The sequence below is a fragment of the Haliotis rubra genome, unplaced genomic scaffold (assembly GCF_003918875.1).
Source record: "Haliotis rubra isolate DU_JTF1 unplaced genomic scaffold, ASM391887v1 Scf654, whole genome shotgun sequence".
Lineage (NCBI taxonomy): Eukaryota > Metazoa > Mollusca > Gastropoda > Lepetellida > Haliotidae > Haliotis > Haliotis rubra.
In genome coordinates this window covers 91620-109403 of record NW_025767362.1, presented here as the reverse complement: position 1 = coordinate 109403, position 17784 = coordinate 91620, and the positions used below count along the sequence as shown (strand labels likewise).

General features: G+C 41.1%; 1 protein-coding gene across 2 annotated transcripts in view; it reads right to left on the bottom strand.

Annotated features, from left to right (window-relative positions):
• Positions 1-17784, bottom strand: part of LOC124257247 (AF4/FMR2 family member 4-like) — a 118074-nt gene that overhangs the window by 74840 nt on the left and 25450 nt on the right. For both annotated transcript variants that reach the window (XM_046691260.1, XM_046691261.1), the window contains exons 3-5: positions 1927-2900; positions 1680-1727; positions 145-240 (exon numbers count right to left, since the gene is read on the bottom strand). In XM_046691260.1, the coding sequence (XP_046547216.1) occupies positions 145-240; positions 1680-1727; positions 1927-2568 (786 nt within the window). In that variant the 5' untranslated portion in view covers positions 2569-2900. The remainder of the gene's footprint in view (positions 1-144; positions 241-1679; positions 1728-1926; positions 2901-17784) is intronic.

Here is a 17784-nt window from a genome sequence, read left to right as displayed (position 1 = left end):
AGACTAAATCAAACCCACATGGACATCTAGCTACTTGGATGTTAATGTCTCCATCTAACATTCCATTTACTGCAACATTGTTTTGTGTAGACATAAATGGTCACAAATGGTTTTTCCATAAAAATGACTCCTTCACTTTCTTACCTTTCCAAGCTTTGGTGGAATTTGGAATGACAGTTTTTCCTCTGATTTTCTTGGTGTATTAATTTCTGACACAGGTGCAGGGATACTTCTCATTTCCTGCCAAACAAATAAGGATTACAATTGCAATCATCCTTTTATAGAAAATCAATAATTCAAGAAAATGAGAGTGGAAGGCAATATGTTAACTATCAGGTAAAATTTCAGGAACTTCAGCAAAGAAACCAATGTGGGTGGTTGCAAATATTTCTTATTCACACAAATGGAAAAAATGATCAAGTGTATTGACAAGATTAGACTTATAAAATAAGAATCTATAACACGAGGTACTGCTGGTTTTCCAGACACATGCTGATTTGTCAAAAACAAACAAAATGTCTGGCACGTGTTCATTTGACAATAACAGAGAGAAAATGTCCCGCCAGTCAAGTCCAGTACAGACAACTTTACCACAGTGACTGACATCTTGGGAGACTGGTTGTTATAATTTATTCAGCAATATTTGTAATTTAATTTAGCTGTATGGATGGTGTGTATCAAGGTCTGGCTGTGTAATTGACTCTCTTGATGACAGGATGGTCTCAGCTAAATCCCATCTATTCCTTCTCTGATTTGCTGGATGCTGAGACACCCATTGCAAATTGAATTTCTGATTACGCAGATGGGAAGTCCTCCCCTGGCACAGTTGTTTTTAGCATAAAAGATCTCCCGTGGGAGCAGCCAGCACTGCCAGATAGAAGCTTATCAATAATGGATAGAAAGGTTTGTTGTCGTGTGTGGATGTGCTTTGTGATTCAGAATATTTAGGTGGGACAGAAGAGCCACCAATGACACTATTATTGTGAAAATAAATCTCTGCTTACTTTTTCTTCACTTTCATAAGTCAGCATATGTGTGTGAAAGAGGGAAGAGGCTTGCATTAATTTTGAAAAGTTAACATAGGTGAAAATACAAAACAGAGCAGAAGTACTAATATCCCAGAATATTTTGTGGAGATACATATATGTTCAATTCATATATCCCAAATAACTGTGACATCAGAATGTGATCATTCAAATACTATCATGTCCCCTCCCAAAGCATATGATACAATGTAACTGCACATTACTGTATATTGTCATCAAATAAGTTCTCCAAACAATAAGACAAACAAACCCATGAAGATCGAGGTTAGAATTGATCTTCGGTAACCCATGCTTGTCGTAAGAGGCGACTAACAGGATCAGGTGGTCAGGCTTGCTGACTTGGTTGACACATGTCACTGCATCCAACTTGCATAGATCGATGCTCATGCTGTTGACCCCTTGATTGTCTGGTCCAGACTCGATTATTTACAGACTGCCGCCATATAGCTGGAATATTGCTGAGTGTGGTGTAAAACTAAACTCACTCACTCACTCCAAACGATGCGAACAAGACTGACTGAGTATGGTTTTATGCCGTTAGCAATATTCCAGCAATATCACGGCAGGGGGACACCAGAAATGGGCTTCACAAATTGTACCTATGTGGGGATGAGAACAAGAAGACATACTTACATTGAATATGTCATGGAGACCTTCAATTCCAAAAGACGGGGCATTGTTCTGAAAAGATAAGAATGTGTGAATTTCTGGGTAATTCAGGATGAAAAAGGAATTTGTTTTCAAGTGATAGTATCCATTTCACAAGCTTACTGACATTCTTCATTTAATACTGCCAAAGAGTTTTATACCTTTTACAAAATAATTGTACTAGCTGGCAATGCTTAATCAACATCAACAGATGTTAAGCTACTAATCTTACCTCAGACTGTATGAGAAGCTTTGGCAATTTGTTTTTCTGTTGTTGCTTGACCAAGGGTCCCCGACTGATAATACCGTTTGGTGGAGTCGTTGACTCTTTGAGAGGCATGTTACTGGCCTGGTTTGGGACAGATGACGAAGTACTGTGGTGAGAACCAGAAGAAGGTTTAGACTGGAACATTGGCTTGCTGGCTGAGCCCGGTGACTTTTTGGGAGATGGGACAATGATATTGGATGAAGTCTGTGATTTGCTGGCAGTTTGACTAGGACTAGGGCTGGTGGAGTGTTTGGAATGAAGCTGATACTTGCTTTGTGATGACAAGGGTGAATGCATTGATGGGAAACTTGGTTTTGCTGGGGACTGGGAATTGGATAGACTAGACTGTTGTGAAGAGGAGGATGACTGGGAGTGGCTGCTACTCGGTTGTTTGGAATGGATGGAGCGTTCGCTGGAGTGACTTCGCCTGCTTCCTCCACTACCACCACCACCATCAGATCCCCCACCTCCATCTGAGGGCATTCTAGTTCGATCATGGTTGCTATGATGGCTTCTGTGTTCTCTTCCTGCTTTGTAAGAGTCAGCACTGTGGTCTCGACTTCTCTTGTCGCTGTACCCTGCTTTGTGGTCATGGCTAGATTTCATATCACTCCGTTGTTTATGTCCATGGCCAGATTTGATGTCCACTGACTTAGGATCAAAATCTGTGCTTTGACCAGGCTGGGATTTGTACCCTGATCCCTCTAAACTGCGGCGGCTGTGGTCATGTGTAGATTTGTTTTCTCCATGTCTTAAAGCACCATTCTGTGTGCTTGGATGCTTAAAAACTTGCTGCTACTGGTTTGAGGTTGTGGAGTTGTGGGTGCCGGCATTGCACCTATCGTGTACTTGGGACCTCTGCTCTTGAAGTCAGAAAAATCTCCAAGCACCTGACGAATCTTTTGGTTCATGTCATCACCTTCATTTGAATTCTGGACCTGCAATCAAAGAAAGAGAACTTTACATTTGCAGTATGATATAGAATGGATTCTCTCACAAGCAGTAGCTACTAACAGTTATGTTGGGAGGGAGTACACTTTGTGAATCCCCTTTGTGAATCCATTCCCAAATGTTGCATCATAACATAAGCATCTTGCCTTTATTGTTACTCACCAACCTACAAATTGTCATCAAACAGATACCATTAAGGAAATATGACCATGATGTGGTTGTTCATGGAAAGAATTTTCCAAGCTACAACCTCATTTGCGTTAGGTGTTAAAAGTGTCAGCGATCAGGTTTGCTAGCTATTGTGTAGACTGAAAACAGTTCCTTTTAATGCAAAGGGTCCACGATAGAGTAAATACAAAAAATGTTCAAAGGGACGCAAACATCTGATGATATTTTTTAATAGTGTCAAAAGATTAAGAAACTTTAAGCTAAAATCATAAGTGAATCTGGTAACTTGTCATGTTAATCTGAAGAACAATTTGCTCCAATATTGATCATGTGTTACAACCAGCTTCCCACAGTAAGATAACAGTAAATCAGCAAGCAGTCCTGAGAGGATTACCACTGTATCACTGACTGATGCTGGTGTTTTTGCCTTGCCCTCTCCAGATTCCAGACATCTCCAACTGATGCCAAGCCACTGTCTAGATAGACATGAATATATTGCATGCAATAGCATCACTAATTTGAGTCCAGTACTGGACTGACTGACTGACTGACTAAGTTTAGTTTTACGCCGCTTTTAGCAATATTCCAGCAATATCACGGCGGGGGACACCAGAAATGGGCTTAACTGGTAATAAAGAAATAGCTATCAAAAAACACTCAAGGGGAAATCTTCAAAGCCTATGAAGAAAATCCAGAGAACCGTTCTTGAGATATCTTGCTGACAATCTTAACATGCTGAAATCTTCAAAGTGTCACCGTGACCTTGAAAATTACATGAAGGTCACCAAAATCGACTGGCCCTTGCACCTTCCCTAGATGAAGCTTGGTGTCAAATATGAAGAATGGTTCTTGAGGTATCTTGCTTACAAGCTTATATGCAGGTTAACATGCTGAAATCTTCAAGGTGTCAGCATGACCTTGAACATTACGCGAAGGTCACCATATTCGACTGGGCCCTGTGCCTTCCCTATATGAAAGCTTGATGTGAAAATCTGAAAAAAATCCAGTGGACCGTTCTTGAGACATCTCGCTGACAAGCTTAACATGCAGGTTAACATGCTGAAATCTTCAAGTGTCGCTGTGACCTTGAAAATTACGTGAAGGTCACCAAAATCGACTGGGCCCTGTGCATTCCCTAGATGAGGTTTGGTGTCAAATATGAATAAAGTCCAATCAATGGTTCTTGAGGTATCTTGCTGAGAAGCTTAACATGCAGACATGCTGAAATCTACAAAGTGTTGCCATGACCTTGAAAGGTAACCAAAATAGACTTGGCCCTGCGCCTTCCCTATATGAAGCTTGATGTGAAATCTGAAGAAAATCCAGTGAACGGTTCTTGAGATATCTCGCTGATAAGCTTAACATGCAGGTTAACATGCTGAAATCTTCAAAGTGTCACAGTGACCTTGACATTTTACGTGAAGGTCACCAAAATCGACTGAGCCCTGCGCTTCCATAGATGAAGCTTGGTGTAAGATATGCAGAAAATCCAGTGAACAGTTCTTGAGATATCTCGTTGACAAGGGTAAAACCTCAAAGTCCCTTGTGACCTTGAAGTTAAGGTGATAAGCTCTATTTTCATATCAACATACATATCCTTGCTCTAATTTATTCATACAAAATCACAAGCAACCCTCAAAAACTAAGATGTCAGTGTTCCAGACATAAACATACCTCTGGAAAAGCTCTTGAATATAGAATGACCTGGCTGACCTAACTTTAAAACCACTTCAAGAACTATCTTACATCATTGAATGATCATTTACAGTTTTCGTCTTTCAACACTTTCAGCCCAACTGTCAACTAGCCAAAAATTGTCATTTGCTTTTATAGGTAGATGTCTGAGAAAACATCTTATAAGCAACATGATGTTTTATCTTACCAACCCAAAAGAATTACTACATTTTACTAAGCTTTGGTGGTTAAAGTGTTTCTAAGAGAGAGTTTGAAATTGGGATATATTCAGCAGTATGTCTGGAGGCTCCACTAGTTGAAGATATGTTTAGATATGTGTGGTTCTTTGTAGCACATATATTCCCCAGAGTTAAATTTCTTTCTGTCCAGCAAGCTCACACTAGCCTCATATATATTAATTTCCACAGCTGTTAAATCTGCTGGAGCCTAATAATCCTGAATAATTTGGGCACAACTACATTCTTTTTTCAACCTTGAAAAGTAAAACAGGATGACCTGGTTTTACATTGAACTCCAAGTGCATCTTGTTGAATTTCTGCTCACAATGCCATAATGAGGACAAAGATCATTTATTGCCCGGTAAGCTTCACTCATTGTTCAGTAGGTCTTGCATATTTCACTGAATAAATTCAGTTACATGCATGAAATATTTATACACAAAAATGTTTCACTAAATGTCTGAAATGTTGCTCAAATGGAATATTTTCAGATACATTTAGTAATAATAAGAAGTTTAAGATGTTTATCTAAAGACAAAGTTTATTATTTCAAAGCCTAAAACCACAAAATTCCTGAACATTTTGTCTGACAATAAATAATAACTACCATTTCTTATTTTTGAACAACACATGGATTATCTAATGTTTACTGTTAACAGCCTTAGATAGCCTCATTAACAGGCTGTGTCAGAAACATTCAGCACAGGAAGGATGACATGCATATGCTACAAAGATGTTAGCAGTTCCGACTAAACCTACCTCTACCTTGACCTACATTCTATCAGTGTTATCTGCTACTCCCAACTCAATACGACTCGCTACTAACTTGTCACACATTATCTAGTCTTCACTGAACAATACAAAGAACTGAACATTCATATTGCTCTCACAAACAACTCTACACAATAGTCTAGGGGTAAACTCAATATGTTTAATCCATTCAGTCCATAGTTCTTTTTCAACTATTGGTTAATGTCACATCATTTCAGTTGAAAATGACTACTTTTATGTTTTGGGGTCTAGTCGATTTGTGTCCGTGTCTAATCTTATAGCAGTATTATCTTTTACATCTTACAACTGTAATGAACACTTTACAAACATAAACCAACTCTGAATTCAATCAATATTTAGTTCTTCTTTATTCTGTTAATTAATCTGCTTAAAAACATAAGTTTCAGTCAATAATTTCCATTCCACATATTTTTGTGCGAAAACTATAACACAACAATGGGAATTCTCATTAATATTTTCAAAATACAGGATCGAGGCTGCATGTACATGAAGGATGCAGATACTTTTATCGCTATAAATTGAGTATAATCAGATATCATATTTGAAGAAGAAACACAAATTTTCAGTGAAAATTGTCATAAACCTTTTATCATAATGTCAGCCTGAAGAACAATGGCCAGTGATATATAGGTTGAATGGTATTTAAAAAGCCTTGATCAATTTCAAATCAGTGATCCTTACAACATTGCAGTGCAATAGGCAAAGGCAAAGGCAAAAGAGCAAGGTTTGTACTGCAAAAACATACGTGGCCACTTCACCACACTTCTGTCAAAGTACATCAAATCACAACATACCATTCATACTAGCATGTACTATCATGTGGAAATCCTTATTTCCAAATCTTGACCTTAAGAAAACTTCTTAAGATGATACAAACCTCAATGAGTGAGTGAGTTGGGTTTTCACCGCTTTTAGCAATATTCCAGCAATATCACGGAGGGGGACTCCAAAAATGGGACGCTTTAACCACTGGGCTACACCACTGCCCCTACAAACCTCAGGAATGTTCAAGCTGAAGTGCAACAATAACTGGTAATGTATAATACAATTATGTTTCACAATAATTTCAAAAATGACCTTGATCTTTTGAAACATTAGCTCCTGTCAAGGTAAGTGTGCTTCAGAAACGATGATATTTAACATTTCATCAAATTCTGAACAGTAACCTTTGACCCAAACGTTTTTAAAGCAGGACTCTATCTAGAGAACATATTACTTAGATTAATGTTAAATACATTAACACTTCTTGAGACTGTAAATTCTCTTGAGCTTTTTCCTACCTCAACCATTATCTTTAAAAATGCCATGAAGAATACTGTGGGTCTATTTGGAAGACAATGTAAGAACCTGCATGAATTACACATATCCCCCAACCAATGGTACGTTCCATCATGACTCAAGCCCCTCACTGACCACTAGAGCTGGCTGGGACAGACATGACACTAAATTAAAGACTGATACATATCCTGCATATTTTAAAAGATTTCTTGGATCAGTGGTCATGTTTATGAAAATGAAAAAAATATCTTATTAAATTCCTACATGACAAAAGAATCCAGCTATTGCCTTGACTCATAGTTACGCAAAGTTTGTCAATTTTGAAAATCATCTTTCTTGAAAAACAGTCAGTGGTCTGACACTCTACCAATGTAGGAGACATGAGAAAAATCACATATAGCAAATGTTACATACTGACAAATGATTAAAGCAGTCCTTTTTAAATAAATAAGTAAAATTTCTCTTTTGAATACCTACTTTTGATGGCAAGAGTCCAAGTGATGATAAAAAGTAGGACTTACAACTTCCATCTTCAAAATTGGCTTTTGATCAGGTTTGCTTTATCAACACTAATGTAAGAGATGAGTTCCATACAAGATTACTGCAGATGAAAAGCATTCCAACCAGAGCATCATATTGATCTTTGACACTGGTGACATACAACTGATGCCAAGATAAGAACAAGAAATACATGTCATATGTTTAGTAACTGGAACCAAAATATTCTCATTACAATCCAAAATAAATAGAAACAATGTGAAAACATTCTGCATACACAACATGGTGCAAACAATAAATGGATTGTTGGTCAAGAGCAGACAGACTGTTTGGTCTGAAGTGAAGAATGATCTGCAGTCACAAATAATGATAATTACTGTCTCGAGCACTGTAACAGCTGTCATCTTCTGGCTATAATGTCTGTAGTCAAAGTTAAGCCTTACCTACCATCAAGAAATTCTATAAAACAGTAATAGTCTTTCCTTTAATTAAAGGACACCCAAAGAAATTAAGTACTTGCCTATCACAAGAAACTGAGCAATTCTGTAGTTCAGCTAGGAAAGTGATTGCATGTCATGAAAAGATGGTTAATGACCGGTAAGGTTAAAATCATGATGTTTCTAGGTTGAATGAGCATAGCCTTGGTGGTACATGCAATGCAATGTTATGGCTGAATGAACATAGCAGGCCTCACTTGGAAGCTCACACAAATTACAAGGAAAACAGGATTAACACTCTTTAATTTGGGCACATAAAAAAATACAAATAAGTTATTTACACATTTTCTGTGGTCTGTGTAGGCGATGTCCCCGATGATGTTGTTCACAAGTTCCTTCAGGGTTCGGAGTCAATGTTCCTGTAGAGCCTCTTCCTGAGAGGCTCGCGCCAGTTCCCTGCAACTGTTGTAGCTCCACTGTCAGCAAATGCTCTTTGGAAGATGGACAACTTCGTAGATGTTTGGATGTTTCGTCAGTGCCACCTTGTTGAGCTTCCAGTAACCCGTGTCTCCCTTCTGTCGGTTCAGGCAAAACTCTATCAAAATAGTGACCTTCCTCCACGAGATGATTCGATGAAGCTTACTCGAACGTGCGCATATGCCATCACAAATATACTACCCATCAAAAGTTTAGACTCATTTAAAGCACTCACTATATGTTATGTTTATATATATGGTTACAGCAACGATGACTTTCTCCACTAACTTGGGAGAACCAACTGCAAACCTTATGCAGATGAATTGCACGAGAATCATGCATCAAATTGCAGGACAGCCTGTACAAATGTTGTGTATGTGAACAGCTGCGTTTTGCGTGTAAAGGTTTGTTAAGAATTCGCCAATTTTCATCATTTATTGAACTCATGACAATAATCTTTTCAATGGTACAAATTTGTTTTACAATACATCAGTTCATGTATAAACAGTACCTTTAAACAGTATGTAATATTTTGCGAAAATCTAGTTTAGAACAGTTGACAGAAGTAAGTTCCTACATTTACACTAGCGAGTCTAAACTTTTGATGGGTAGTATATGTTGTGTAAGAGGTAGGGTTGGGCGATAATACCGGTTGAAGATCTCTGGATGTAGCATCCATTCCCTTGGAGACGGTTGAGTTGGATGGGAGAGGGCGTCTGCTATCACATTCATGGCTCCTGAAATGTGGCATGCTTGCATGTGGATGTTCAGATCGTCGGTTAGGTCGAACAGTTGAAAGCAGAGGTCCAGCAGGTTCGATTATCGTGTTGATCCTTGCTTGTTTATGTAAAGCGCCACTGTGGAGTTGTCCGTGTGCACCATTAGATGAGCATTCTGTAGAATGTTGGCCCAGTTGAGTATGGCGTTGACGACTGCTTTCATTTCCAGCATTTTGATGTGCAGATTTTCCTCCTTGTTGTTCCATTTCCCGGCCGCCACTTCGTTGTCGAGGTGTGCTCCCCAACCTTGGAGTGACGCGTCCACGTACAGATGAGTCTTGCACTCCGGCTCTGCTAAGTAGGTGCCTTCGCAGACATTCGATCTCTGGGTCCACCATAGTAGATGTGGTCTTAGGTAGTCCGGGGTCGTCGAGATGAGCATTGATGAGGACCTGTAGCGGGCGTAGTTGTAACCGACCTCTGGCTGTCATGTCTTGTGCAGACGTGAGGAGACCCAACAGACTCTGCCATTGTCGTAGTGGCCACGGAGAGAGTAGAGCTTGTGAGATTGTCTGTTGAATCTTGAGCCATCGGTCCTCTGGTACGACGATGCGGTTCTGCGTCGTGAGAAATCTGATGCCTAGGAACTGCAGGTCCTGTGTAGGTGTCTAGGTCCGACTTGAGTAGATTCACTAGCCACCCCAGTTGTGTAAGCAGTCTGATGGTGAAGTCCAGCTGTAGTCTGAGATGCTTGGGATCTTGATGTACTTGAAACCCGTCGTCGAGGTAGAATGCACTGCGTAGACCTCGATGATGTAGATATGTGACTATGGGCTTCGTCACCCTTGTAAACAACCAGGGGGCCGATGATATTCCAAATGGCAGGACCTTCCATTGGTAGTGCAGACAGCCCAGTGTAAACCTGAGGAAGTTCCTCGAGGCCAGATGTACAGGAACATGCAGGTAGGCGTCTATGCTGGCCATGTAGTCCATCGGACGGATGAGGTGGAGTAATTGAGGTAGATGTATCATGCTGAACTTGGGAGGACTGCATAGATAATCTCTGTTGAACGCCCTCATATTGAAGATAAGTCAGAATTTTTCTTTGGAGTTTTTCTTGGGCACTAGGAAAACTGGGGAGTAGAACCCTGGTGTGATGTGGGCTGGATCCACGACTTCTATGGCTTGCTTCTCTAGCAGAGATGTAACCGCCTCTCGTAACCTCTCTGTCAGATGGGTCTTGAAGCCGAACTTGTGATGGTCGACTGTAAGCGGTGGAGCTGCTTTTAGTTGTATACGATATCCGTTTCTTAGGACTCTGGATACAAACGGATCTTGCAGTAGTCCCCAGTTTTCCCAGTACAGTTGAAGACGTCCACCCACTTGTGAAGGTTGTACGGGAACGGCTGGGGGTGGGAAACTCCAGTTGTTCCGAACCCCTCTTTCATCGTCGATGATCCCTGGCGCCTCTGGGTGCCCTGCCTCGTCCGGGTCGTCCTCTCTAGTTGCCGGTTGGGCGACGAAAAGAATCTTTCCCGCCTCTGGAGGTACTCATTTTCTTGTCCCTTACCTTCTGGATACCGGCGAACTTCGACCTGCCCGAGTAGCGCTGGGATGTCTGCCTGATGACGCTGGCCAGTGTATCAATGGACTTGATCATGAGGACCTCTCTGGAGTCTTTGGTGACTTCCTTGGCAACGTTGTCAATCTCTCCCGCGAAGATGGATGGAGTTGACCATGGGGCGCTGTAGAGTGACTTGGTGAAGCGTTCACTCCAGCTGCGGGAGGCGAGGAACCCTTGTCGTCTTGCTAGTGTCAGTGCTGCGGAGATAGATGAGAGATGGTCCGTCATAAATTGCTGGTCCTTCTTCTGCATAAGGAGTGCAGAGTATATCATCCTGTCTTCTTCCGCAGTAGAGTCCCTGAACTTAGTGATGAGCGTTTTGTTGACTGCCCTTGATCTGTTGAGGCCGAAGAACATTCGCCTGGTCATCGTTTCGACTTGCGCCAACATCTTGTCTTCGATCTTATAAGACTTGGTCTTGGCATCGCTGATGACTTTGTAGTTCTCGTCGATGACCTGTGCCTTCAGGAATGGATCCATGTTGTGGGATGAGAACTTTTTGGCGTTGAACTGTGGCAGATGCGGCGGCGCCTGGGCTTTCGTGGCTTTCTTGAAGGCTGCGTCCAAGTTCTCTGGGACCGCTGCGATGGGATCAATCGGTGGGAGAGTGATCGTGTCGACGTCATCATCCTGCATTAGATAGGTGTGAGCTGCATTCACTTCCTTTGAGGGTGACGCCAAGTCCAGACCATTGGCCATCCAGTAGCGTATTTCTGAGTCCGAGAATGTGATCCCGCCGTCGTCCTCTGTGACAGGTGGATTGAGCAAGGGATCTTGTTCCTCCTCCGGCGGTGACCTTCGCGACTGCGGGGACCTGCGTGGAGACCTGCGCGGAGACTTGCGGGGCGACCTTCTTGGAGACCTGCGTGGAGATCGGCGTGGAGAGGAGCCCGGTGAACTGCGTCTGTAGGGTGACCTGCGCGGAGACCTGCGTGGAGATGAGCGACGCTTGGTTCGCGAATGCCTCGACGAATCCCTCGACGATCTGCGTGATGTTGAAGTTTTGGAAACTGTATCCGAAGTCCTTCGCGAGTGCCTTCGCGAATGCTGATCATCTGAGTCCGCATCTGGGGATAGGTGATTGGTCCTTCGCTAGTGCCTTCGCGAATGCTGATCGTCTGATTCCGTATCCGGGGATGGGCGAGCCGTCCTTCGCGAGTGCCTTCGCGAATGCTGATCGTCCGCGTCCGCAGCAGGGGATGGTTGAGCCGTCCTTCGCGCAGGCTGGTCCTGAGGCGTATTTCTGTTCCCAGACGTCACGTTGGCGGAGGGCCTCTCTGAAGCGTCGTCTGCGTTGGAACCTTCGCGAAGGCTCGGGTCCTCTCTACGGGCTGGGTTTTGATCGTGCGATGCCCTCTCCAGTGCGAAGCGCTTCTCCATCATTTCCATGATCTGTTGGGAAAACTGCTGCATGAAGGCCCCCCGGGTTGAATGTCTGCGGTGATAGATGAGCTGCCCTTTCTGCGGTGGTAGCGACATGGTCCAAGGATCGCTCATCTGCCGTCAGCATAGATACCTCGGGCTGTGGAGAGATCTGCGCTGAAGTCACCGTTGCTGAGACTGGCCTCTTCCTGTGGTTTATCTCTGGGATGACGAGCGGCTGCTCATCGTAGAGTCCCTGTTCCGTCAACGGGACAATCTCGGCCGAGAAAGTCCGTGTAGTCTGCGCTGATTTCCCCGTAGAGGTGGTCGTCGCCCTGGGGGTGCGTAGCCGTCTCTGGGTAGATGACGACTTCTTCCTCTTAGGCTGTGACGATGGGACGTCCGGAGTAGCAGGCCTCTTCTTGGAGGTGGCGGACACCGTCCCACGCCCGTCCCCCGAGGAAGTCTCCGGCGAAGCACCAGACGGTAGAGGGTCGTCTGACATCAGTTGACTCGTGAGGGACTCAGCTGGTTTATCCATGACCTGACAAACCCGTCTCGACCTATCTGCAGCACGTCTAAGGACGCAAAGAAGGTATTTATTAAATGCAAAACTATTTAAATGCTGGCAATGAATGCAGCGCGAGCTGGAAGAACATGGCTTAGTGCAGCTAGGGCACAGTTGATGAGGGTCAGCAGCAGAGAACCGAAGTCTACAATTGAAACAGGTTTTCATGAAAGGTAAACAACTGAACAAACACGGACAAAACCGTGAATAAACAGTGCTAAATACGACTAAATTTCAAACCATATTGTAGTTGAATACTTACTAAACCTCTATAAAAATAAAATAGAGGATAATAACTAAGTAATAATAGAATACTAACTAAACCTCTATAAAAGTAAAATAGAGGATAATAACGAAGTAATAAAAAGATATAGTGCCGTATAAGAGACACAGGCGCTCTCACAACCTGCTCACAGGGCGAAGAAGGAGAGAGTGAAGCGTGGGAGAACGGTGGCGCCACGGTTTCCCGCCAAAACGGAAATAGAGACAACTCTGGTGAGTAGTGATTTTACGTCAGTTTTATTGAAGGGAGCTTCAATAGGAGATACAAGTGTTCCACTAAGTTCGCAAGAGGAAGGAGACAAGCAATAAGCATGAGTCAGGATAAGGAAAAATATATATTATCGCCATAGTTATTGAAACAAAAAACGATTTGACAACGCGTCCACATCAAACTTGTCAAAGAGCAAAGTAACAATGTTTCGAGGAAATAATTAAACAAATTGAATAAAGAATAAAATCAAGAACAGTACTCATAAAAGTTGTCAAACGTACATCATAAGTTACTATATTCCATCTTTTTGAGTGCGATCATGAAATGTAAGCCAAATAACATTTCGGCTTTCGTCGCCTCGAGCTTCACGCTTGCACACGATGTTTAAGTTTTAAATATATGTTTGAAGCATTTTTGTCACAGGTCATAACCAAGCACGATACGGCAACTAAGTCCCATAAGGTGGTGATTTTGTGCGCAACCCATTCAGAATAGGATGATTTTACCCAAAACGTTCGTCTAAATCTAAAGTTTTCGTTTACGAGGACGGTATCCATTGCTGTAATAATATTGGTTGCCTTAGCTCACGTGCATGATTTTGACCATCACAAGCCTTATAGCAGACTTTGTAACTACTTGTGTCATTCCGGCAAGCCGGATGGCGACTCGTACCTCTCTCGTGGCCATGTTCACAACTAGTCTTGGAATAAGAAAAGCAAGATTTATGGATGTCAACTTCTTTATTGTGGACACGCCTTTTCGGAGTGTATGCTTGCTCCTTCTTATGCATTCCACTTCTAAATGCCTTTCAAAGATTTAGTCTAGGAATATTTCCAAACATGGCCACTCCTTGAAAGGAATGTTAAGTAAGTTTCTTATGTCGTTAACAAATAACAGTAAAAAGATAATTTTATAATCCCAAAACTAATAATGAAAATCGATAATCGCAAAGAAACCATTTGACTCCATTCGTAACTACTCGCCTCTTTCCGTGACCTACGCTATTCGGCTTGTCCGGAATAACACGAATTGGTCACTAATGTATTTGACTCATTTCACATTTTACTACACGCGATTTTATTGGATTGCCATGATATTTGGCAATAATGGCTTACTATACAGGTACAAGTCTTCTTGTAGGTCACGGAAAGAGGCGAGTAATTACGAATGTTATAGCAGATTGTGGCAAAAACGCGTCATTAGAAACCAATGTTTATCCAATAAAATCGCTTCTTACAACTGCAAAAAAAGTCTGTGTTATTCATAAAAATCTTCGAAAACGGAGGTATGTCCTGCTGTTGTGTCACGTTACCGAGCGGAAAGCCAGTTATCGGGAAATAGCTGTCCATACATATTATTTCAGATACCTTTTTATAATAATTTTCCCAAAAATGAAAATATAGAAGAAAAAGGTAAGGGGATATTATGACTGGAATCTTGTCAGGCACTACATAGGGTTCACCCAAGACATCCAATTTTGTGTGTCACAATGAAACTCAAAAACATATTTAGGAGTCAAATCCAAATATTAGAGAGTCACATTACAATTTCTCTTAAAACATTTCCAACTGATAATACATGTACCTTCCTATATAAAACTTGACTGATAAAATAGGAAGGTCAAACAATGAGACTTTCTGAAATTATGATCAGCATGGCTTGGTCTTTGGGCACTTCATGTGTGGTTAACGTAGCATTTTGAAAAGTTCTGCATCACGTAGTGATTGGTAAGTAGTCCGTCACAAAGACTAAAAATGACTGTTATAGGTGATCTATTTCAATAATGCTGCGTTTACACTAGGCCACGATTATGCCGATCCGACATGAACCAAATATCGTAGAAGATCTTCATGATCATGTAATGTTTTGTTTATTTTCCCCTTTCTTGACGCTCCTTTACGGTTTCATACGTTCTGATATGCATTGTTACGACTTGATATCTGATCAATTACACTTCAATGAAGATCTGTTATGAATATTTGACAATCTGTAGCGACTTTTTACGATCATTATGATTTGAGTATACAATCTGTTGCTATTTCTAACGTTTTGAGACGTTCATAACGATCTGCTACCTTTTGTTGCCTTCTGTTTAAACAAAGAAGGGCAATTAAACATGATTGTGACATGATTTTCGGACAGCATGAGTTACTTTGGAGCCCTTTCCTTTGCCCTTTTCGGTCACATCTCCTATATTCTACAATGATAAAATAGTGTGATACACAATGCAGTTGGATCACAATGAATTTCGTCTGGCAGCGTGACAAAATTTATAGGAAAGCATACCAAACACACCAGAACATGTCACAGCACTAGAGAGCGTAATAGATCATGACAGATCGTGATAGACTGTGGTCGTTAATAGAAATGCATTGAATTGTATTAGATCGAGATAGATTGTGTACAATGTGACACAGTACAGGATATCTTAATACAATCGCAATAGGTCGTAATAGATCTTTATGTAAAGACAGATGGTGTATCAATACTGTCAATACTTATTGAAGTAAACTTGTGTATACAGTCCAGGTCACAAAACAGTTGAAGTTAAGCAACATTGAGCTCAGAGAGTCCTTGGATGGGTGACCGTGTTTGGCAGCTTGACTCTTGAGAGTTTCTAGGACTTCAGTCCTGCCGCTCAATGAAGCATACATGATACATGTGGTCTCACCTTAGGCAAGCGAGTTTGTTCAAACTTGCCTCTGTTCACCTAGCAGAAAATGGGTACCCGGTGAGATAAGTCATGTGACTATTAACCTTCAAGCGCCTCACAGGCAGCTTGGGTTATCCGAGGTAATAATAATCAGATTCTGATTAAAGCGTACAGTGGGCAACTAGTCAAATGGATACTAGGCGCTATATAAATGAATTATTTATTATTATTATTACTATTTGATATGAGCTGAATACGTGATAAGTATTGACATAGATAATTCAGTATCATTGACTGACAATGCTTAGAATTTTCAAGAAGCATATCTGAAAGTGATCATTCGTGTTCAGGATGAACTAAGGAATAGTATTAAGAATGAAAGGTCAAACTTGTAAGAAATTGGTAGCAAAAGTCAAAAGAGATGTCAATCAAATGTAGACTAATTTCTACAATTTAGATCTTTTTTCCCCTCGAGTGGATTATTATACATAACAGTCTAAACAGAATGCATTTTTGTCTCCTTTCAATGCTACTGTTTGGATCAATCATGCCAATTTGATCTGATGAAATTGTCATTTCATTAATTCAGAAACAAATAAGACACTTTCCAGGTGAACACCTTTTAATCTGATTACCTTTCTCTCCTCCTCAGTGATTCAATGGAGTTGAAAGACATAAGAATCTAGTTAAATCCTCCTTAGTAAAGTAAGTCAACAAGCTATGCAGCACAAGCACCTGGGCTTATTAGACTTAGAGGTCACAGGTTTACAGCAATGCCCCTTTCCTATAGGAGAAGCATGAATCAGTTCGAAGAGATTACCCAGCTACCACTTCAGCTTCCGCTTTCTCTCCTCACATTACTGATGGATAATGTGTTACCTTCTCAACACCTTCCAAAACACCTTTTTCACCTAAAATGTTTCAATCAACATGATAAGACACTTGTTTAATACATTTCCCATAATCGTCTTCCTTTTTTCAACACAAACCAGGTTTGAACCATTCTTGAAGCAGCTAGTAAATATATTCTCCTGCAATGTTTCTCTCTGGCACCGAGTGAGGACTGGAGTCACCTTGACATCTCTCTCATGTAGCCGAAGTGTGGCTGGCGCCCAACCCCAGATGGCAAGAATTCACTTCTTTCAAATAGGCAACTTTGAATGACATACAGAGGCATAATAGAAGTTCTAGTATCTGACTCCATGTTGATTAGAAGTGGAGAGAGGCGGAACATAATGTCTTCTAAAATGTACCCAAATAATGTGTCAAATGATGTTTCAACTAGAAAAACTGTCCCATATTTTTATAAGTAATTGTTTAAAACTATTGGAGGAGGGGATTGACTATTATCACTGTCTGAAACTAAGTTTTCATTTATAACATGACTTCAGATGTTCAGAAATGTTAATTTCTTCAAATCAATCATTTCGTGAAGAAACTGCATTATTGTATTCATTATCAAACTATATAGCGACATTTGGGCCAGCACTAAGCAATTCACATATTACATGCCCCAAATGTTTGTCTCAAAGTAATTAAATCTTCGTTTTCAGAGATATATTTTTACAGTTTTATGTACACACTTACCAAAGCCTGACTTCTTTTCACGTCATAATAGCATAAGAAATAAGAGTAATGGCTTCCAGTGGCTGCAATATGGTATGACACCACTTGAGTCAATATTCCAGCCATTTCCAGCAGGTGGGGTGTCACACATTCTGCCAATGTTGGGAGTGGAACTTGAGCTGTCGATATAGTGAGCCTACCACTCATGTCAAAAGGTCAATTGTTTTACTGGCACACTCCAATTTGGATTTGAAACTAAATGTTTTGGAATCATACACGCAAATACTTATTTTCACCTGATGATTGGGTACAGTGTAACATCT